General features: G+C 43.2%; 1 protein-coding gene across 37 annotated transcripts in view; it reads right to left on the bottom strand.

Annotated features, from left to right (window-relative positions):
* Positions 1-23,612, bottom strand: part of PXK (PX domain containing serine/threonine kinase like) — a 93,216-nt gene that overhangs the window by 11,065 nt on the left and 58,539 nt on the right. For 17 of the 37 annotated variants that reach the window (XM_001174103.7, XM_009445723.5, XM_001174144.7 and 14 more), the window contains 11 exons: positions 23,133-23,207; positions 19,873-19,977; positions 19,216-19,317; positions 17,775-17,936; positions 17,253-17,370; positions 15,598-15,676; positions 11,065-11,113; positions 5,980-6,057; positions 5,363-5,449; positions 4,818-4,887; positions 2,014-2,076 (listed from right to left, as the gene is read on the bottom strand). In XM_001174103.7, coding sequence (XP_001174103.1) covers positions 2,014-2,076; positions 4,818-4,887; positions 5,363-5,449; positions 5,980-6,057; positions 11,065-11,113; positions 15,598-15,676; positions 17,253-17,370; positions 17,775-17,936; positions 19,216-19,317; positions 19,873-19,977; positions 23,133-23,207 — 988 coding nt within the window. Of the gene's footprint in view, positions 1-1,096; positions 1,343-2,013; positions 2,077-3,314; positions 3,353-4,817; positions 4,888-5,362; positions 5,450-5,979; positions 6,058-11,064; positions 11,114-15,597; positions 15,677-17,252; positions 17,371-17,774; positions 17,937-19,215; positions 19,318-19,872; positions 19,978-23,132; positions 23,208-23,612 lie in introns of those variants that run through there. The other 20 variants (XM_063805938.1, XM_016941408.4, XM_009445725.4 and 17 more) reach the window with 5 other exon arrangements.

Genomic DNA, 23,612 nt, shown 5'->3' with positions numbered 1-23,612 from the left:
ACAGTCCTTAGCAAACCATAGGTTCTCAGTAAATGCACCTTGAATGTTTATTCTTAAATGAATAAACTCCCTTGGGTTGAAATGCTTAGGGCCTGAAATGCTAGGTTGCCAGGCAAATACTAAATATTAGTTACCATTTTCATGAGATGCATTACAGGAAATGCCCAGCAGAGGTCAGATTGCAGGCTGAGTCAATTTCATCAACAAAACATTAAGGAGATAAAAGAAAGGAGGAGCCAATATTTGCTGGGAACCTCTCATCTCTGCCAGGCACTCTTACTCTGCCAGGCATTGTGCTGGGGCCTCACATGTGCTTTCCTTCTAAATCCTCAAGACTCCCCTTCAGGCTGGGTGCTATCAAATTCACAGGAATGCCCCTCCCACTCACCTCCAAGTTTTCCCAACATTGACTCTAATTACACAAGATTCCTCTTTTTTTTCTCTCATTCTAAAAGTTACCTTATCTCATGCAAACTTACTACTGTATGAGACAGCACCCATTTAAACACAGATAAATTAGAGAATTCCCCCCAAAAGTCCAAATAAATTGTAAATTCCCAAAGGCATTTAGAGATAAGAACCGGCAGTCAAGTGAGCAGGGACAGATCTAACCACACAGACAGGGGCTGTGAACCCTTAAACAGACGCCTCAAGTGCCTTGCTTGTTAAAGGAGGATTTCTGGATTCTCACTACCAATTTTCTCCAATTTTCTTAATATGCCCAAGTGGTGTTAAATTAATATCCTATCTTCTAGAAAATGGCTTAATATAGTCCGGGCAGTAGATCACCAGACATTTCTGATCAGCCTAAACAGTGTATCTCCACAAAAGACAAAAAAGGCCTATTTTCTGTCTTGATCAACATTTGGGGGCTTTCTTGGGAAATCTGCTGACAAAGTAAGATAAGGACAAGAATATCCTCCCATGGACCAGGTACTTTGCTACCCAAAACAGGCCCTAGAACATTCAGCAGTAAGGCACCAGTAACCACCCTCAGCCAGAAGTAAGTCACTCACACTAGTCCCCTTGTGTTTGCTTGCTCTCATTTTCTTAGGAGGGTCAGTTAGAAGCATTTGAGTGGAGCTGAAGAATGCTCTTGGCAGCTCCTGGGTGCTGTGTTAGTTATTAATAATGAATATGGGATCAACTCATATACCAACCCCCTGACAATGACTCCCCCTTCACACAGCTGTAGGAACCCTTCCAGGCACAGCCAGCAAGCTCTGAGTGGCAGAAGCAGCTCCTCGCACATCTGGAACAACTGGTTCATTTAAGAAGCAAAAGGAGATACTGGTGTCCCAATTGTTTTTACTGGGCTTGCAAAAGACTTTAGGAGAGACATCTTGGTTCAAAAATAAAAGAAAGATAGTATTATGGGGCTACTCAACAAAATTGGGGATTATTTTTATAAGCAGTCTCCAAGATAAATTCTTTTTACATTTTTCAATCAAAACTAGCATCTAATTTACAAAAGTGAAGCAAAGGCTAATAACAGAAAAATATTCAGATAATTAAATACATTACAGAGCAAAACAGAGTCAAATCGTTGCCAGAAAATCAGAAACGCAGTGACTCTTTCACTCCTCCACCTAGGCATCTTACCAGTTGTGCTCTGTGACAAAACTGACCCTATGGACGGGCTCCCTGAGGAGAGAGGCCTGGAAGGACGGGACCCCTGGGCCACGGCGCATTTGTGTTGTTCAGCTAAGCATGTACCAAGACAGGCTCCAATCTGAGAAGCTCTGCATGAAGCTTTTCAGCAAAGACAGCAAGCTGGAGCCCGGGGGTGGCTAGTGGCCCTGAAACCGGTCCATTCCCTGTGAAAGCCAAGCTTGGAATCTAGCCCCTCAGCTCTCCCAAATGACACTGCTAATTTGCACTCCCACTGATCTCTCTTGAGAAAGCTGCTGCTATCTAACCCCTGAAATTGTTGGGCCAAGGCAGGAAGAGGCACAGCCCGCTCCTCCTGTTGGCGGACAGGAAGGTGGCATGTCACTTTACTCCATCACTAACCTGATGTAGAGGGTGGAGTTGGCGATGACGGGGACGTGAGAGGTGAGCTGGCCCCAGATCCTGCTAAGATAAAACACAGAGAAACCCTCATGGGGACCAATGAAAGACATTTGGAATTTGGCCCAGGCTGGGACCCACTGCTGTCTGAGAATCTACATTTGGCTTAGTGTGTGAGCCTTGTGAAACAAGATGATGAGGGACAAAAAACTCAGAGACCGGACCCAATGACAGGCTTTTACTCTGGTGCAGGGTCCAACTCCTTCCCCAAGCCACTAAAAGCTCCTTGCCTCCCACTGCTCCCCATGGCCTGCCTGGTTTGAAACTTTGCACCATCAACAGCTTAGGCAATTGGCTGCAGTATCTCTTCCTGACCCAACCTCCACTCCTGGGTAATGACAAATGACAGAAGCCACAAGTGGTACAGTGGACAGAGAGGTGCAGAGCAGCCTTCTGGGGGTTTCCAAAGGAAGGGAGTGCCCCGTACAGCATCCACCCAGTAACGCATTCTGCAGAAGTTCCATTTTATCAGCAGGTAGAATCAACTAGATAGGGTCAGTCTATTCAGTTTATGGATTTCACAGCCCTTTTCTTATCTAGAATAAGTAAATGTCCTTATTCACATTAAAACAATGTGAATCCCACCTGTTGCATACTTTTTCTGGATCTAGTAACCTTATTATATTTCAAATATTCCCAAGTTCTCAGCATCTCCCCATTACTTGGCGATCCCTAGAAAATATCTTCCTGAGCTGACATGAAGTAGCCCAATGAGCAGAGGTTCCTACGTAAGCCTTTCTGTGGACACAGAAACCCCCCTCCCACACATAGAGATCCTATGGAGAGGTTAACCAAATCTCCCTAGTCAGGTGGTTTCTGGGCTGATGGGCACACACACCCAGAGGGCTGCCATCACATGCCTGAGAAGCCACCAGAGCTGGTGTGGTTAAGGCCCCAGCCATCACTTCACTCACTACCCACAGGACGTGTTGGTGTCTCATGGACACTGGCCATGATGAGAAATGTCCTGATTAAACCACACCTCCCTCCAGTTTAATGCTTTTCTACTTGCAATATTCCCTCAGTTCCCTATAAAATATGAGGGTGTTTTACTGAAAAAGGAGGTAAAACTCAATGCATGCTGTCTTTATACTGTTCGTAGTGCTAATGAACTTTAATGGGGAGAAGCTTCACTGCTTGACTCCAGTAAAGTTTGGGAATTATCTGTATATATCCATCAACTGCTACTTCATTTTCCTAAACTCCTGAGGGCACTGGGGTATCCTGAAGTCCTTGAGTCCTACCTGGCTTCATGTGACACAGCTTTGCAGGCAGGCAGGGTCTTAGAAGGTAGAGAGCACACTGTCAGGCTTTCTCTGCTCTATAAAACATTAGCTACTGGACAGAATGACTGCTGGTTGGAATCATGAGTCTCAGTATAATAATGACCATGACCGGTCCATGTCCCTCCCATCAACCATGGCGAAGATAGGCTTCCAACTGAAATTACCTGCCAGCCACAACAGCATTCACCCCCAAGGAGCCTGCGCTGGTCCTCATTGGGACCACCCCTCCTTCCTCTCCTTTGCAGCTCTTCCTGAGCCCTTCTCCAGTCTGGACTCTGCAGTGGTGTCAATGTGACTCTCACCCTCCTTCTGGAGTTCATGGGCTTTCTCTATTCAGGGCTGCCAATCTCCAGCTCTGGTCATGCCACTTGCATTCTCCAGCTGTGGCTCATGCAGCCCTCTGGGCTGCAGCCTAATCATCTTGTACACTTTTCTCCTCCCGCCCCAGGCAGACATTCTCCTCCCTGACTTCACTGAGAAGACTGAGGCATGACCTGTGAATATCCCCAGTTTCCTCCCTTCTAAACATCTCTGCCTCTTCACCTGCCCGCACCAAATCCTACCGCTAGGAAGAGATGCATGGGTTTCCTCAAAGTTGAGACTGATAGCTGGGCTTTGGATGCTAACCCCTTGGCTTTCTACCCGCCATGGTGCCCCTGCCAGTTACCGTCTCTTTTGCATCTTCAAATTCCCCCTCTCTGCTCTGTCCTTCCTCTGCCTAAAAGTATAAGCAGGTATTCCTCAACCCCAAAATCTCCCATTCCCGTGGCCCTTCAGGGCTAAGTCAAAACTGCTTGGTAACTAGGGTGAAACCTTCCCTTCTCTATGTGGGCTCTACTTCACAGATTCATAAACTAGAAAAACTGGAAGGCCCCCAGGGATCATTCAATCTGGCTCTGATTTCCAAAGATGGGACATTATGGCCCAAAGCCAGCAGAGCTGGGTGAAGGGCAGCTGGGAGTGGCAGCAAGGACTGCCAACTCGGGACAGTGCTCTTTGTACCATCTCGGTTTCTTGCCATCCCCACACACCATCGAGTCCTTTCCTTAATTCACACAGGAGAGCACATCCTCCCATCACATGGGGTCCAGAGCAGTGGGCAGGATTTAAGGTCATTTCTGTTCATGCAGGCTCTACTAAAAAACAGGAGGCCTTACATTTTAAGTCAGGTCTGTTTTCCTTCCATGACTAATGCTCCTGTGTCTTTAGATGATCAAGTGCTGCCATCAGTGAAGAAGGTGAGCTACCCAATTACCTCAGAAGTCCCTTCTAGCATTTGAATGCTGTAAGCCTACGAATACTGTTGCAATCTTTCATTAGAGACAGAGTTATTTTGTTCTCTGTAGTCATTACTACATTGCCCAGTTTCTGGCCAGCAGAACTCAAGACCTCTTGACCAACTAGAGACTCCTGATCCTGATCTCTGTGTCCTGGGCCCCACTACCATCTATAACCAGTTACCTGAATTATTGGAGTTGCTGTACTTCGCTGAATGCTCTTCACTATTTTCAAGAGCAGATCGTTTTGACTTCTTTAAGAATAAAAGGAAAGGGGGAGGGAGGGAGAGGAAAGCAAAGAATAAACACAGTGAAGCTGGGAGTTAGAATAAAAATATTTTCCAGGCATACCATTAAACTAGCTGCAGACAAGGTAATATTCAGCCCCATAACTTAACACAGTGAAGAAGTCACAGCCAAAACTAAAGGCGGAAATAAAACAAAAAATGCTGACTTTACTATCTCAGGCCAATCGTTTCCTCCAATTACATTATGCCATAATCTGCCCAGCAAGCTAGGAAACTACATGGGCTATTTCTCTGCTGATTATCATATGACTCTTTTTTTTTTTTTCCCAAAAAAAGCTGCACCCCAGTCATCTGGAAATAGTCTTAGCTTTCAAGGAGATATAGCACAGCATCTGTCATTAAATGGGCACCATTAACCTAGAACTTTCTTCACATGTACTCAAGAACTCATAGAGGGACTGCAGAGAGACACCAGGCTTACCTTTCGAGCTAAAATTTTTCTTTTTTTTCTTTCCTCCTCAGATCCATGGTGGGACTGAGCTCTTGTCAGTCTTCGATGCTGGTGAATCTTTAAAAGACCATAAGATGTAAGCATATCCCACATAAGGCAGCTTCCTAATGAAAATCTTCTCCAACATGTTTTGGCAAACCACATTTTATTGGGATAAAAGAAAATCTTTCCTTGCTCAGGCTGTCTACTTCCTGGCTCGGGTCTGGATGCCAGGTAGAGGAGTATGCCAAAGGAAGAGGTCCTTTCTCATGCCCCTAATGCCTTCCTGCCTTTCCCTCTTTTACAGAAGAAGAATGTGGTGAGACAGCATGGACCATGCATGCCCGCAACTATCACCGGCCGGCATGCTCTGATCAGAAACCCAGACTGCCCTTCCTGGAGATGTTTGTTTCCCACATAGACTAAGCAGGACTGAGGGCAGGACTGTCAAGTATTCAGCTCTGCAGGGAAGCATTTAGCCTAAAGGCTGGCTGAGAGTAAGTATGCTTAAAATATTTGCAGAGGGAACAGTCAAAGGTCAATCACTATAAAAACCACGGCAGAGGATGGGGACACTAAAAGGCAAAGAGGAACCGTTATCAATTTACCTGTTTCTGTTCCTCAATTAGTCTCTTCTCTATACATTCTTTGGCAATTCTCAATGCCTCTTTTAACTTTGTAGGGATCTGAAAGGAGAGAAAAGTACATCATCTATTGAAAAAGGTGGCTGGAGATACTTCCAAGTCCTGGAGTAAATGAAGGAGCAGGTGGTTATCAAGAGTAATTTCGGCCAGGCGCAGTAGCTCATGCCTGTAATCCCAGGACTTTGAGAGGCCAAGGCGGGCGGATCACGAGGTCAGGAGATGGAGACCATCCTGGCTAACACGGTGAAACCCCGTCTCTACTAAAAATACAAAAAATTAGCCGGGCATGGTGGCGCCTGTAGTCCCAGCTACTCAGGAGGCTGAGGCAGGAGAATGGCGTGAACCCGGGAGGCGGAGCTTGCAGAGAGCCGAGATCGCGCCACTGCACTCCAGCCTGGGTGACAGAGCAAGACTCCATCTCAAAAAAAAAAAAAGAGTCATTTGGAATAAAATCAGTTAAAGCTGTCCATTCAAATCCTACCCCAGCCACTTTTGGTATCCCTAACACACTCACTTCTCTAGCATTTTTTAGCAATGAACAATAAAACTAAAACATAAATAAACATGATATGTTTCAAGTAATGCAAGTAATTCTCAAGGGCTGTAAATTGCCAAAACAATCTGAAAAAGAAAAATAAAGTTGAAGGCCTCACATTTCCTGATTTTGAAACCTATTACATAGCTACAGTAATTAAAACAGTGTGGTACTGACATGCAGGCAGATACACAGACCAATGGAAAAGAAGGAGAGAGAGCCCAGAAATAAACGCTTGAGGATATGGTCAAATAATCTTTGACAAGGGTTCCAAGAACATACAATGGGGGAAAGGACAGTGTATTCAATAACAGTGCTGGGAAAATTGGATATCCACATACAAAAGAGTGAAGTTGGACCCTTACCTTACACCACAAACAAAAATTAACTCAAAATGGATTCAAAACCTAAACATAAGACCTAAAACTATAAAACTCCTAAAAGAAAAGACACAGGGGAAAAGCTTCTTGACACTGGATTTGGCAGTGATTTCTTGGATATGACACCAAAAGCACAGGCAATAAAAGAAAAAAAAATTAAACTTCATCAAAATTTAAAACTTTGGTGCAGCCGGGCACGGTGGCTCACGCCTGTAATCCCAATACTTTGGGAGGCTGAGGTGGGTGGATCACTTGAGGTCAGAAGTTCAAGACCAGCCTGGCCAACATGGCAAAACCCCGTCTCTACTAAAGATACAAAAATTAGCCAGGTGTGGTGGTGCACGCCTGTAATCTACTTGGGAGGCTGAGGCAGGAAGATCACTTGAACCTGGGAGGGCGGAGGTTGCAGTGAGCTGAGATTGTGCTGCTGCACTCCAGCCTAAGCAACAGAACGAGACCCTGTCTCCAAAAGAAAAAAAGAAAAATAAGTAAATAAATAAATAAAACATTGGTGCAACAAAGAAAAACGGAGTAAAAAGACAACTCAAGAAATGGGACATAATATTTGCAAATCATAGGTCTGATAAGGGGTTAATATCCAGAATATATAAAGGAACTCCAACAACTCAACAACAAAATATAAGTAACCCAATTAAAAAGAGGCAAAAGACATAGACATTTCTCTAAAGAAAATATACAAATGGCCAAAAAACATATGAAAAGACACTCAATGTCTTTAGTCATTAGAGAAATGTAAATCAAAACCACAATGAGACATCACCTCACAGCCATTAGGATAGCCACTATTAAAATAATAAAATAAATGTTGGTGAGAATGTGGAGAAACTGAAACCCTTGTACACTGCTGGTGGAAATGTAGAGTAGTACAGCTGCTATGGAAAACAGTATGGAGGTGCCTCAAAAAACTACAAAACGGAACTACCATATGAGGAATTCCACTTCTGGGTATACATCAAAAGAATCAAAAGCAGGATCTCAAAAAGATATTTGCACACCCATGTTCACTGTAGCATTATTCATGACAGACAAGAGGTAAAAGCAGCCTAAATGTTCATCAACAGATGAATGGATAAAAAAAGTGTGGCATCTACATACAATGGAATATTACTCAACCTTAAAAATAGAAGGAAATCTTGTTACATGTTACAATATAGATGAACCTTGAGGACATTATGCTAAGTGAAATAAATGATCCACAAAAGGATAAATACTTATATAAGGTTTCTAGAGTAGTCAAGATCACAGAAACAAAGTAGAATAGTGATTGCCCGGAGCTGTGGGGAGGGAGAAATGGGGAGTCATTATTCTATGGGTATAGAGTTTCAGGTTGTAAGCTCTAGAGACCTGTTATACAATAATGTGAAGATAGTTAACACCACTAAACTGTACACTTAAAAATGGTTCAGAGAGTAAATTTTATATTGTATTTTTTATCACAATTAAAAATTTAAAAATTAGGTCAGGCACAGTGGCTCACACCTGTAATCCCAGCACTTTGGGAGGCCACTTGGGGCCAAGAGTTCAAGACTAGCCTGGGCAACATAGTAAGACTCTGTCTCTACAAAAAAATTTAAAAATTAGCAGGGTGTGGTGGTACGCGCCTGTTGTCCCAGCTACTCAACAGGCTGAGGCAGGAGGATTACCTGAGCTCAGGAGTTTGAGGCTGCACTGAGCCCCGTCATTGCACCACTGCACTCCAGCCTGGCAACAAAAAATCGCCTACTTAAAAAAAAAAAAAATTAAAATTAAAAATTAAAAAAATTGGCTGGGTGCAGTGGCTCACACCTGTAATCCCAGCACTTTGGGAGGCCGAGGTGAGTGGTTCACCTGAGGTCGAGACCAGCCTGACCAACATAATGAAACCCCGTCTCTACTAAAAATACAAAAATTAGCCAGGCGTGGTGGCACATGCTTGTAATCCCAGCTGCTCAGGAGGCTGAAGCAGGAGAATTGCTTGAACTCAGGAGGCGGAGGTTGCAGTGAGCCGAGATCATGCCATTGTACTCCAGCCTGGGTGACAAGAGCGAGACTCCATCTCAAAAGAAAAAAAAAATTTAAAAAATTATATAAAGCTTATTGGAACATACATAAATTCAACCAGTTATTATAACTTCAGAGATATCTTCTTTGTGAGAGATTTATGTTCTGAATTTTGTAAGATTAAACTTTCCCAGCTTTCCCTGTTGGGAGACATTCCAAACAACAGCCCAGTTTGTTTCTGAGCCTATCATTTCTTTTTTTTTTTTGAGACAGAATCTCACTCTGTTCCCCAGGCTGGAGTGTACCGGCATGATCTCAGCTCACTGCAACCTCTGCCTCCATCATTTCTTTTTTTTTTTTTTTTGAGACAGAGTCTCACTCTGTTGCCCAGGCTGGAGTGCAGTGGTGTGCTCTCAGTTCACTGCAACCTCTGCCTCCCAGGTCTAAGCAATTCTCCTGCTTCAGCCTCCCGAGTAGCTGGGATTACAGGCACCTGCCACTAAGTCTGGCTAATTTCTGTATTTTTAGTAGAGATGGGGTTTTGCCATGTTGGCCAGGCTGGTCTGGAACTCCTGACCTCAAATGATCCACCTGCCTCAGCCTCCCAAAGTGTTGGGATTACAGGCATGAGCCACCACGCCCGGGCCATTTCTTAATTTATTAGCTTTTTAAATCATGAGGAGTCTGGTCCTGGAAGATAAGACCCCCAGATCATGTTGAACTTTTTGTCTTTATTATTCTGTAAAAATTTCAAATTAAAAAAAAAAGCTGTAAGTAGGTAATACAGTCACATGGTTTAAAATCCCAAAGGTATAAAAGGGCACATACACAGTGAAGTCTCCCACCTACTTCCATGGAGGAAACCAACATTACCAGTCTCCTGTATATCTTTCCAGAAAGTCAGTGTACATACAAGAACTAATGTTGGATTTTAAAATCATACTATCTTTGCTGCATAGGCTCTCTGGCTTAGGGGAAGAGCGAGGTCTAGTACTAACTCCTTAATCCTAAAGGCCAGACTGTCAGGGTTGGAGGAGAATATATTTATTGACAAGGCTGAAGAAATTTCCTAAGATGCTTCAGTGAAGAAGACATTAAATTTAAATGTTTTTTTCTCTCCTACTTCAGATCCAAAGAAGCTATTATTGTCAGAATTCCTCTAACTGGCAAAACAGAACAGAGGAAAGCACCTCTCTCACTGACACAGTCTTCTAAACCCTCCCTTGGTTTTCTTTCTTTTTTTTGTTTTCTAAATTTATTTTCATCCTAATAGTATTACATGTTCTTTTGGAATATAGAAAGGAGAGGGAGAATTACCTTTTATCCTCCTACCCAAATCGCACTCATAGTGAGCACTGCCAAGAGCCATGGCCTGAACAAGGAGTTTCCGTAGATGACCTCAGTTGTCTAATAACAACAGACATGCATTACTCACCAATTTTACACATGAGTACATGCAGACTCAAAGATTAAGTGCTTGCCCATAGATCAGTAGCTCTCAACTGGGAGCAATTTTGTACACCACCCCCCAGGAGACATTTAGCAATGTCTGGAGACATTTTTGGTTGTCACAGTGCAGGAGAGGGTACAAGGAGTTTCGTTGGCATCTAGTGGTGAGGTTAGGGATGCTGCTTCACATCCTACCGTGCACAGGCAGCCCTCACAACAAAGAATCATCTCACCCAAAACGTCAAATACCGTGGTTGAAACACCCTGCTGTAGATAACAGCTAATATTGTAGGAATAAAGTAAGATATCATTCTGGTTTTTTGGGTTCCGAAGCCCATTCTCTTTCCATGACACATAACACCACTGCTTCCCAGGAGAAGACCTCCTTCCAGGCTTGTTTCTAGACAGATATGTTGTTTTACACATTATCTTATTTTTTTATACCTAAGCACAAATCTAAATCATTTTCCATACTACTACAATGTCTTTATCAATTTCACTTTTAACTATATTATCAAATAGATGTACCATAAATTATTAAACTAGCCCCTAATTGTAGGACATTTAGGTTATTTCCCAATTTTCCCTATTATATATCTTTTCTTTTTTTGGCTAAAAATACAGCTAACTTTCAAAGTCAACTTAGTTATGTCACAAACCAAAAAACGATATAATTGTCTTTACCTTAAACTGTGGTTTTTCAGAAGTGGTTAGTAAAACATCGCTGAATAATCTGTAAAGAAAAGAAACAAACAAAAATCTTTCTTGAACCACGTGCACTCTCAGACTAGGATGAAAGCAGATTAAGACACCTTTAGCCCATGAGGTCTCCCTTCCCTGCACCACATCCTCCAGCCCCCGGCCTAATCCACCATTCCATGTTCATTAACAAATGCAAAGGGATTTGCAGGTGGCCCAGTGTGACCCCCTTCCCACTGTGTTACTAGGGTATCTGGGCCAGCTGTGTACTAGAGAGGGTTTCCCTGCTATGGGCAATATTGCATTTTTAAGAAATTACTTTTGCGAATGCTAATTTGCAAAAATATCGCAAATAATATATGCGGTAGATATTTCTAAATAGAATAGTTTTCTGCTATTTTTCTTGCCTCAGAAGAGGATAAAATTTATTCTAGAGTTCAGTAACATAAAAATGTTCAAGTAAGTAGAAAGGAATTGTCCTGATTGGAATCTAACAGGAAAGTAATTTTCTTCTAAGTATTTCTCATACTTCATTTTTAAAAGTAGTAGCTTTTGGAGTAAATCAATTCTCTCTTCAAAAATATGTTACTGGCTGGGTGCGGTGGCTCATGTCTTGTAATCCCAGCACTTTGTGAGGCTGAGGCAGGCGGATCACTTGAGGTCAGGGGTTCGAGACCAGAGTGGGCAGCATGGTGAAACCCCATCTCTACTAAAAATACAAAAATTAGCCGGGTTGTAGTGGTGCGTGCCTATTGTCCCAGCTACTTGGGAGGCTAAGGCAGGAGATTCCCTGGAACCCAGGAGGCAGAGGCTGCAGTGAACCGAGATTGCACCACTGCACTCCTGCCTGGGCAACAGAGCAAGACTCCATCTTAAAAAAAAAAAAAAAAGGGGTATGTTATTGCAAAAAAGTAAACAACAGACACCGGGTCTACTTAGGGGGAGAGGTGGGGAGAGCAGCAGAAATACTAAATATTGCGTACTGGGTTTAATAGCTGGGTGATGAAATATGTACAACAAACCCCCATGACATGTTTACCTATGTAGCAAACTTTCGCATCTACCCCCACACCTAAAAGTTAAAAATAAAAATAATAAAAAATGATTTTAAAATTACCTATGTGACCAAAAAAAAAAAAAAGTATATTATTAAAAACAATAGCATGGGCCGGATGCAGTGGCTCACACCTGTAATCTCAGCACTTTGGGAGGCTGAGGCAGGTGGATCACCTGAGGTCAGGAGTTCAAGACCAGCCTGGCCAACATGGTGAAAACCCTGTTTCTACTAAAAATACAAAAACTAGCCGGGCGTGGTGGCACGCACCTGTAGTTCCAGCTACTCAGGAGGCTGAGGCAAGAGGATCACTTGAACCCGGGAGGCGGAGCTTGCAGTGAGCCAAGATCACACCACTGCACTCCAGCCTGGGTGACAGAGCAAGACTCTATCTAAAAAAAAGAAAAGAAAAGAAAAGAAAAAAACAATAGCATGAACTGGGTGACCTGGGCACAGTGGCATTCACCTGCAGTCCCAGCTACTCCAGAGCTAGAGGTGGGAGGACCCTTTGAGCTCAGGAGTTTAAGACCAGCCTGCATAACACAGCAAGACTCTCAAAAAGAAGAAGGGGGGAGAGAGAGGGGGAGGGGGAGTGCGAGGGGGAGGGAAAGAAAAGAGGAGAAGAGAGGAGGAGGAGAGGGAAAGAGGGAAAGCAATAGCATGAACAACTCTGAACTGCTAGGTAAAACAGGTCAAAGAATAGAAATGGTTGCTTGGGTAGCACCCAAACAGCTATAAGTGAGTCTTTCTTTGAATATGCCTCCTGCCCCTCCCCTACTTTTTAAAGAGATGGAGTCTTGTTATGTTGTCCAGGCTGCCCTGGAAGTCCTGGGCTCAATCAATCCTCCCATCTTGGCCTCCTGAGTAGCTGGAACTACAGGCATGTGCCAGTATGCCTGGCTGAATATCCTGCGCCCCCAGTTTGTTTTATTTTTTATTTTATTTTATTTTTTTGAGATGGAGTCTCACTCTGTCGCCCAGGCTGGAGTGCAGTGGCGCGCTCCAGTGCAAACTCCGCCTCCTGGGTAGCTGGGACTACAGACGCCCGCCACCACGCTCGGCTAATTTTTTGCATTTTTAGTAGAGACGGGGTTTCACCGTGTTAGCTAGGATGGTCTGGATCTCCTGACCTTGTGATCCACCTGCCTTGGCCTCCTAAAGTGCTGGGATTACAGGCATGAGCCACCACGCCTGCCCCTCACTTTGTTTTATTTTTGAGACAGGGTCTTACTCTGTCATCTAGGCTGGAGTGCAGTGGTGAGTTCACAGCTCACTGCAACCTCAAATTCCTAGGCTCAAGCGATTCTACCACCTCAGCCTTCCAAGTAGCTGGGATTATTACTTGGTGCACACCACCACGCCTAGCTAATTTTGTTGTTGTTGTATTTTTTGTAGAGATGGGGTTTCGCCATGTTGGCCAGGCTGGTCTTGAACTCCTGAGCTCAAGTGATCCACCTGCCTCAGCCTCCCAAACTGCTGGGATTACAGGTGTGAGCCACCGCGCCCAGCTATATTACTCTTTTTTAAAGATGGGAACTTCATCACAAGTAGAAATGACAGGATTAGCTTTCCCCACAGGGCTCTTCAGGGCCCCGTCTGTCCCTCAGCCACACATCTCTTTACTTCCAGAGGACACATTTTAATTGAACATGGTTTACGCCTGTCCAGGAGCTCTTCTCATGGCTGAAGCCCACATCGTAGAAAGACTTAGGTGAAGAAAAAAATATTTGGATTCACTTAAGGACTGGAAGACTGAGAGAAAGATGTAAGAGCTTTGGAATGGGGAGTGTAAATGCAAACTCAAGTAAATCAACCTGTATATAGGCTATTTCCTAAGTACAAGTGCATTTTGCTAGAAAAGTTTGTGTGAAAGTTGTTTTCCAAACTGGGTCTGTTTTTCCATATTCACATTGTTTGTTTTGTTTTGAGACGGAGTCTTGCTCTGTCGCCCAGGCTGGAGTGCAGTGCTGAGATCTTGGCTCACTGCAACCTCTGCCTCCCCAGTTCAAGTGATTCTTCTGCCTCAGCCTCCTGAGTAGCTGGGATTATAGGAGTGTGCCACCATGCCCAGCTAATTTTTTATATTTTCTTAGTAGAGACAGGGTTTCACCACACGTTGGCCAGGATGGTCTTGAACTCCTGACCTCAAGTGATCCACCCGCCTCAGCCTCCCAAAGTGCTGGGATTATAGGCATAAGCCACTGCCCGGCCCACATTATTACATTATTATTAATGGTTGCTGGTTTGGCGACAGACGCTTCAGTGTCTGTGGAACAGTAGAATGTCACATCCACGGGGCAGGGGCTTGGTTTCCTCTTTTCATTACAGTGCCTAGGACAGCAGCTGGCCTCCAGAAGGCCCTCTCTAAACACTTGTGGAAAGAAAGAACCAGGAACCGGAAGTTATCTCTACCTTCTCTGAACTCTGGCTGCATGCCCTTCAAGCTGTCCCCTGCCTCGTTTCCCCATATTATTGTTTTCAGAGTATATCTGTTATATAATACGCTGGTGCAGACAAAGCACCAGATACACTGCATGGTGTGTGATATTCAAAAAAGATCAGCTGATTCAGTAGTAAGCATAACTAACACTTAATGAGCACATATTAAGTGCCGGGTCCCTACTAGGAATCACCTCATTAAATCCTCCCAACTACCTTCTGAGGTGGGAACTTATTATCATTCCCATTTCACAGTTCACAAAACTCTACTTCCAGAGGTTAGGAAATTTGTCTAAGGTCACCCAGGTAGAAGTGGTGAAGCTGGAATCCACCTCCAGGTCTGTCCCACCCCAGGCACACCCTTCTTAACCACTCTGCTGCCTTTCCATGAAAGAACAGAAAATGCACCTGAAGGGAAGGCCCCACAGCACTATTTCAGCTGCCCTGGTTATCTATTCATAATCCAGTTTCAGAGAAAATGTCTTCTGAGCTCCAAGACCCTAGAACAGTGCCTGGTACATGCTAGAGTTTAATAAATAGTACCCAGTGAGTAAATTCACAAGCAGAAGCATGGGTGCTCAGAAGCACGTTGCCCTCTTCCTGGAGGGCAGACCCTTCAAGGCCCTGTGACTTGTGAACTATGCACAGCTGGGGGCCAACTGGTTTGCTGATGCACGGTCAGAAAGGAGCCACTTGAGAGGGCCCTCCTTCAGTATTTCCTAAGCTGGGGGCTGCGACACATACGCACACCCAATGCTAATGTACGTACACACAATGCTAACGTTGAGTGAGGAGATACACGTGAAAATGACACAGATGTTAAAGGATAGCCATCAGACCAGGAGAGCACAGAGATCACAAACAAAGGGTGAGGACATCATGCTGCAAGTGCCCATCAGCAAGCAGGCCACGCCAACTCTGCAGGGACCGCAAGAGTCTTTACTACAGTACCAGGTGCTTGGACACAGTGGTCTGGTGTTCAACATAGTTATCAAGATTACAACCAACGCATATGATTGACTTACGGCATCTGTAAGAGCCGGGAGATGGTAGGCATGCCATTTTTACAGGCTTCACAAGACAGCGTAGACTCCAACACGGCCACTTGAAATGAACAGATACACATTTTAGTTCCACAGAACACGCTGGCAAATCCACTTGCTGATGAAAAGTTTAACACCACTTTGCAATAACTGTCTGCGGGCTGATCAGGACAGTGTCAAAAATCTTCACACACAGACAGATGGCATACGTGGGGTGGGGGAATGCTGGCAACACTGGCGTTACCGATGACTCAAAAGAAATGGTTTAGAAACTACATGCTGACAGAAAGCTAAATATATTTCAAAGATAATTGGAGGAAGGATTCAAGATATCATTCATAAAAGTGTTTGTTCTCTTGAAAGAGATGTAAACACTACACAGAAGTAAAATTCTGAACTTGAAAGACATTTTGCTGCTTGCCTGCTTCTCATCAAAACCAGCACACAAAATGCCAATTGTTGATATCTCATCATCCAACACCTTGGATGCTATTAACAGGAGCAGCCAGATTTTTCTACCCACAGGTCACTGTTCAGTTTCAGCGGTTCAAATTCAACACAATATAGTCCCAGGGCCTGTTCTCTTGAATTGCCTCTTTTGACACAATAACGCTTGGTGAAGGGTGGACTTGAGTATCTCCAAGGCACAGGGGTCCAAGAGCTACCCTGCCCTCCCCTCTCTCTGCTCCAGCTGTGGGTGCCAGCCTGGCTGTGGAGGGGATGAAAGGGTCCTGGATGAGTCTGTACCAGTTCCTGCATCCCTCCTTCCTAAAGGTGCTCTCACTTGTCCTCCAGCTCCCCTCAGCCCCCGCAGGTAATGCTGTAAGAGCTCCTGGATCCAATTTGTCTTGGTGTCTGCATTCCTGCCTGCCTGCCCTAGGTCTGGGCCTGCTAGGCTCTTATCTACTAGGCTTCTGGCCTATGGCATTCTTGTTTTGTTTTGTTTTTGTTTGAGGCAGAGTCTTGCTGTGTCGCCCAGGCTGGAGTGCAGTGGCGCAGTCTCGGCTCACTGCAACCTCCACCTCCCAAGAGGCGGGTTCAAGCAATTCTCGTGCCTCAGCCTCCCAAAAAGCTGGGATTACAGGCATGCACCTCCACGCCCAGCTAATTTTTGTATTTTTAGTACAGATGGGGTTTCATTATGTTGGCCAGGCTGGTCTCAAACTCCTGACCTCATGTGATCCACCCACCTCGGCCTTCCAAAGTGCTGGGATTACAGGTGTGAGCCACCATGCCTGGCCTCTCTTGTTTCTTACAAGTCTCACTTCAGTCTTGATCTGACGTCTGACACCTGCCTGAGTCCTCAAGACTGGCTTCAAGTTGCCTGGCTCTAGCTTCTGCATCACACTCATGCAGGCCATACTTCTCTTTACATCCTCCTGCTTCCAAAGCTCTAAAGCATTTTGCAAAAAGTTCCCAGAAATTTCAGATAGCCTGGCAAATGGACAAGCCACCTGAATTTTCACAGAAGTGTATTTAAGTAAACTACTCAAATTTGGTCTACTTTTAAATTTTGTAAGAATTTCTGGCTGTGGAGGACAGCAACTTCCTCTGGGTCTTTCCTGGACTCTGGAAAGGGGATGAGTGGCTCTGCACACTACCAGGGCCCAGAAGACCCTTCCCAACCCCATACTGACCCACAGCCATGGACGGGGCAGGAGGGAAGGAGTCCACAGGCACCGAGTCTGGCGGTCGTCCATAAGTCATTTCATACAGTAAGTGGCCAAAGCAGTGGACATCCACACTTTCCAATGTCTGTGGAAGAAAGAGTAGCAGCGTGTTCACCCTTCACTTTGGCTTTGTGGACCCCCGCGCTCCTGCCCCAAGGCTTCTCTGAGAAACAAACCCCAGGGATAGCCCCGCTCCTAATTGGTAACGTAAATGCAACTCCAAAGCCTTCTGTAAAACCTCATGAGGTATCCCAAAGGTCTTGGTCCGACCCTCCACAGTTTTCCAATCAGTGAGTCCACCTCCCTCCTTACCCCACCCGCCATTTCAACTCAGCCTCCCAGAGATACAGCAACGCTCCAAGAGCTGACCGGCAAGGCCTGTCCCAACTATACCTTTCACTACTTGGTGCATATTTCCTACATGGGCAGATCATGGGGATAATTGACACCTAAAAATGAACCTGCTATTTCATTACTTTAGCAACTTACATTGATTTTCCTGAATTGTGAAAAATAAGATCGGTAGAAGGAAGGCAGGCCCAATAAGGAATTCTCAAGGTCTAGCAGCCGGCAAGTGTCCCCATCGAGCATCACATTGGAGGCGTGAAGATGCCCATAAGGGAATCCCTTGTCGTGAAGAAACTTCAGTACCTATCAAAACATATGGGAAAGTTACATTTTCCCCAAACTCATTCAGATATAAGACAAGTTAAACTTTGTTTTTTAGTCAATATATTTTGAAACAAAACCAAACAGGTCACTGAGAAGATTCCTGAAGAAAAATGCCACCTCTACCCATTTGTTTGGAAAAGGAAGTGAAGCTGAATGCTTTCCAGTTTTGAGGCTGTGAGATGCAACATCAGTTCTTTCTTTCCTCAAAAGAATAGAGAAGCAGCCTGCATATGCTTGGAATTAATAACTCTGATGCCAAAAGGCTCTGCTTTAAGCACTTTCTGATTCCAATAGGCCAGCTCTCTTCAGGGCAAAGTCTTGATCATCCTGCATAGATGAGTGAAGCTATCTTATCAGTGCTTCTGCCAGTAATTCAGAAAAAGGGGTTGAACTAGAAAACATCTCTAGTTCAGTCTCTCCTCCAAATATATTTAGCTGTTTATTAATAGGAACACACAACAGGATCCCAGAAAAAGCAGTAAATATTTCCGCTGCCATATAAATAATCAGTGGCTTACCCAGTAAGAGAGATGCTTAGATATAGCCCTGCAATGTCCTGGTGAACTAGAGCAGTGATAGGCAAGTGGGGTGCCCAGAGCAATTCACTAAGGACTAGAAGAAAATATTACAACTTCTCTTCATAGTTGTTGTTTTTTAAAAATGTTATTTTTTTAACTTATAATATACAAAATATATTACTAGTATGCTGTCTCCATCCAAACAAATATAATATATATACACACATACACATATATGTATGTGCATAGTACACGCATATAATTTATAGTTAAATAGACATAACATTGGGATATTAAACTGGTTATTACTGATAAGGTTGCATAATCCCAGAAGCTTGGAGAATCCTGATCTAGAGGGTGATGTCGGAAAGGCTTCTCACTGTTGGTTATACTTCTGTAAGGGAGCCATATGGCTATGCATATGACATAACAAAATCAAAAACCTTGGCATGGGGATAAAGAGCAACCAAAGATAATATAAAAGTTGGTATCCACACAGTAAAGTTCTTAAAACTCAGACACTAAATTGCAATAGCTAAAGCTTTAAGAATTTTGTAGACTTAAGTGACTGTTGCCTTAGTCTCAAATATTTACTTTTTGAGGCAAAATATGACAATGCAATCAGTTTATAAGTAATCAGACAACTTAAGTAATTTTGGATATTACTTAAGAACTTTTCCAGGTGAATAATGCAATTTTGGATGAAATTTGAATGCAACTTAAACAAAAGTACCTCTTACCTCTAATATTTGCCGTCCATATGTTTTTATTTGCTGGAGTTCCAGGCCCTGAATCTTCTTAGGGTTGCAGTACTTCTTTAGAAATGGGTCTTTTGGTTTTGCCTTTGGAAAAGAACAAAGAACACGTAAGAAAGCAGCAGAGGGGCCAATATCTGCACACAGACTCCCTGACCAGGCAGGATTCTACAGAGGCTAGGGGCGCCAGAGATGGCCAGCTGCAAGATGTGAGTTTTTAAAATACAACAGTCTGCATTGTTGATAGAAAGAGGCTGACCCAGGTTCCATCCCTTCTCTAGCCCAGTGAAGATGTGCCTGGTCTTGCCCTTAGCAGACCCCAAAGTCTTGCATATTGTTCGAATTCTTCAGTACTGCTTTGTTAAGCGCAAAACACAAACTTAAAAACTGACCTAAGAGAACAGCTTGCCATGTAATGGACATAATTATTAAATGTTCAACCTTTCCTCACATGGGAAAAGGAATGCTCTTTAACCAAACTAAGTAGAGTTTTTATTGCATGAATAAAAATAAATTCCAAATAAAATCAAAACTAACATCAAATCCTCAGGGCCTAGCCTCTGGAGTCTTAGAGACTAAGTATCAATAACAGGTTCTAAAGGAACTTGAGAATTCCTTATGACCATGAACTTGCACAGGTACCTTGTAGATCAGATCCTTCAATGTTCCCTTTTCGTTAAACATCCTAATTAGCAACGCTGAGGATTCATTAGCTGTGGCAAAGGTAACCCGATAGATGTAAGGGTGCTGTCAAAACAAAAAAGAAATTCACATTGATTTGCGTCAGGATCTAGGTCCTTTTAAATACAGGATCTGGTTATGCAGAGTCAAGTAGTACTGTGGTGGTTTAATTGCATACGAATGTAGTGATATTCCCTGAACACATGGCATTTTCAAGTTATTCAGTTACCAGCTAGTTCCTCCTTCTTCAGATGGAGGAAGGGACATAAACTGTAGGAACAAAGGAAAACAGGAGACAGATAATGGATGTGGTAAACTCCACAAGTGAAGGGGTCCTCTTTGGTGTGTGCACTCTCATAGCTCAGGCAAAAGTGTGGTGGAAGAGATAAAATGTCTGAGTTTTGAGGATAATAGTGTTAATATCCTGTCTCTGTAAGTCAGTAAAGAATACAGCCAAATCTCAGAACAGCCAAATGGAGACCAGGATCAATGTGTCTTTGCTCACAGCTTTGCCTAACATTCCGCACTGCTGTTTGGGTGCCAAGCCAAGAAGCATACTAGCCAGAAAACAGGCAAAAGTAGCATCTTCTGGAATCTCAGCCCTTTCCACAGTAGCTGGCATGAATCTTCCTACCCTTCTATAGAATTCTGCAACATAAAGATTCACAGTGTCCTCCTCAGATGGAGAAACTGACATTAAGCAACTGGGGTGGAGAAAAGACAAATTATTTAATGAGTGAAAGGAAAGTGCTGTTTTTCCCTGGAATTCTGATCACGTGAAACAAACTGGGTCCAGACAGGTATTACAATGTTCACTAGCTCAAAGGAGTATCATGAAAATTTAAACCCATGGGAGCTGAGCTATGCAGGGATTTTGGAGGCTGGCATGCAGCAGGTTGGGGGGTGGAAAGGTGTACCCAGGAAAATAGAGTAATTGATCATGAAGTTCTCCTGATCATCACATCAAAATGGTTGCTGCTGACTTTTTAACAGCTTTGTTGAGATATAATTCACATGCCATTACTATTCACACATTTAAACTGTACAAGTCAATGATTTTCAGTATATTCAGTTATACAACCATCATACAATCTAATTATAGAACATTTTCAACACCCCAAAAAGAAACACAATGGGTAGAATAAAAATCCTTGAGTACATACTAATATAAATTTTTTAAAAAGGGAGAAGAGAAGCTCTTTAGAGTAGAATGCCAACTGATAAGTAAATACGGAAGGAATAATAGAGTTAGAAAATCACATTAAATGTTAAAATGCTAGTGGGCTTCAAAAAGAACAGAATATGTAGTGTCACAATATCTCCTTACACATTGGTTATTAATTATAGGTATTTACCTTAAGAAATTAAGTATGGGTATAATGTTTAGCAAAAATTGTTCACTATGGCTTTTTTCTTTTTTAAAAAATAAGAGCAAAAAGCTGGAGGTGATCTAAATGTCAATAGAAGATTGAGTAAACTAAGGTATGGCCAATGATAATTCTATACAGCCCATAATAATGATGCTATATTTACTAACAACTAAAGATGCTCATGGTACACCATTAATGAAAAAAAAATCAGGTTTTAAAGCACTACATATATAATTTACTTTTTTATCATAAAAATTCTTAAAAAGTAACAACTGAACATTTTGGTTCATACTTCTGGTTGACTGGGATTACTGGTGAGTTTTCTTTTCTTTTCTTTTCTTTCTTTTTTTTTTGAGACGGAGTCTGCTCTGTTGCCCAGGCTGGAGTACAGTGGCACGATCTCGGCTTACTGCAAGCTCCGCCTCCCGGGTTCACGCCATTCTCCTGCCTCAGCCTTCCTAGTAGCTGGGACCACAGGTGCCCACCACCACGTCCAGCTAATTTTTTCTATTTTTAGTAGAGACAGGGTTTCACCATGTTAGCCAGGATGGTTTCGATCTCCTGACCTTGTGATCCATCTGCCTCAGCCTCCCAAAGTGCTGGGATTACAGGCATGAGCCACCGCGCTCGGCTTATTTTCTTATTTTTGCTTATCTGCCTTCTGACTTTGCTACAATTAATATGCACCATTTTTATGTGCTTCTTTTTTTAAAGAAGCACTTCTATTAAAAGAAATTTAGGGCCGGGTGCGGTGGCTCACACCTGTCATCCCAGCACTTTGGGAAGTCGAGGCAGGCAGATCATGAGGTCAGGAGTTCAAGACCAGCCCGGCCAACATGGTGAAACCCCATCTCTACTAAAAATACAAAAATTAGCTGGGTGTGGTGGCATGCACCTGTAATCCCAGCTACTTGGGAGGCTGAGGCAGGAGAATCGCCTGAACCCAGGAGGTGGAGGTTGCAGTGAGCCGAGATCGCACCACTGCATTCCAGCCTGGGTGACAAAGAGAGACTCCACCTTGGAAAAAAAAAAAAAAGAAATTTAGAACTAGGTCCTGGCAGCCTATGTCACACAACCAATCAAGCTCTAAGACTAAAGCGTCTTTTTGGCCTCACATTGCACCTCATTAATAGCTTGGTTTGCTAGCTTGACAAGACACTATATGGCCAAAAACAAACTTGCCAAACCAAGTGCACAAGTCAGTGTAATTGTGTTCAGTTCACTAGTGATTCATTCCAGGGAACTACATCTTCATGCAGACAAGATAAAGAATGTCAATGTTAACTCAATTTCCTGGCCAGATTAGTCTTTGCTGAAGACATTCTGCACATATTTTGAAATATATCAATGTGGTTCTTTGCACTGAAGGCCCTGGATTAGAGCTGTGTAGTAGCGTAAATAATATCATGTATTCCTAAAGGTCATCTGGTTAGCCTGTGAAGGTAGTAACTCAGATAGAAAAATGGCTATTTTGCCTTTTCTTCACCCAGCTTATCTAAATCCTCATTAGTTCTGTTTTCTCAGGCTGGAAAGAGTATCTTTTAGTTCCACTGAGATAAATACCTTCACCAAGAACAACAGGCTGGGAGAAGTAGCTGCTTCCCTACTCTCATCTTTGTTTAAAATTCAAAGTCTGTATTTAAATTACTATGTTTCATGGGTGTGCAGATGTCATGAATGCCATTTCAAATAGCCTATGATCTAAGAGATTAGCCCTACACAATTTCAGTCTGACCTGAAATCCACTGTATCTCCCCATTCTCTTTTCCAGCTTTTCTGTCCATGTTCACCCAGAAAAAATACTGTGACTCTATCACCAGCACTGAGAATAAAAGAAAGACTTATACTCACCAAACAAGAAGGCAGAAGTTTGATTAGACACTGAAAATCTTTATCTGACAAATACTTGTCTGGGCCAAGGTCAGCCTGAAAACATGGAAGGGAATATCAGGGTACTGTTTTGGTCACCAAAAGAAAAATTCCTTGTCTTTCCCTTTAATTTTATTATCCAAAATATGACTGGAAACCAAAGACGAAAACAACACTAAGTCTGGCTGCCTCAAGACCTTTCTGGAGAAGCAGTGTGTAAAAATACCAGACTTAACTGTAATCTTATCTAATTCCACTAACCAAATCTATCACTAAAACTCTCAAAGTCAAAGAGATAAAGTAATGCCCAAGTATTTTTTTTTTTGGGAAGTAAACTCCAAAACTATAAACCCTAAAGAGATTCCAGAGAGTTATTTTAAGCTGTTCTTGATTCTTTCCAAATGTTTACTAGTTGACCAAATATAATTGCATTTATATAACCAAATGCACAGGAAAATGACT

The sequence above is a fragment of the Pan troglodytes genome, chromosome 2, assembly GCF_028858775.2.
Source record: "Pan troglodytes isolate AG18354 chromosome 2, NHGRI_mPanTro3-v2.0_pri, whole genome shotgun sequence".
NCBI classification, from domain to species: Eukaryota; Metazoa; Chordata; class Mammalia; order Primates; family Hominidae; genus Pan; species Pan troglodytes.
Note: the sequence above shows the minus strand (reverse complement) of the source record. Positions and strands in the feature narration are given on the sequence as shown.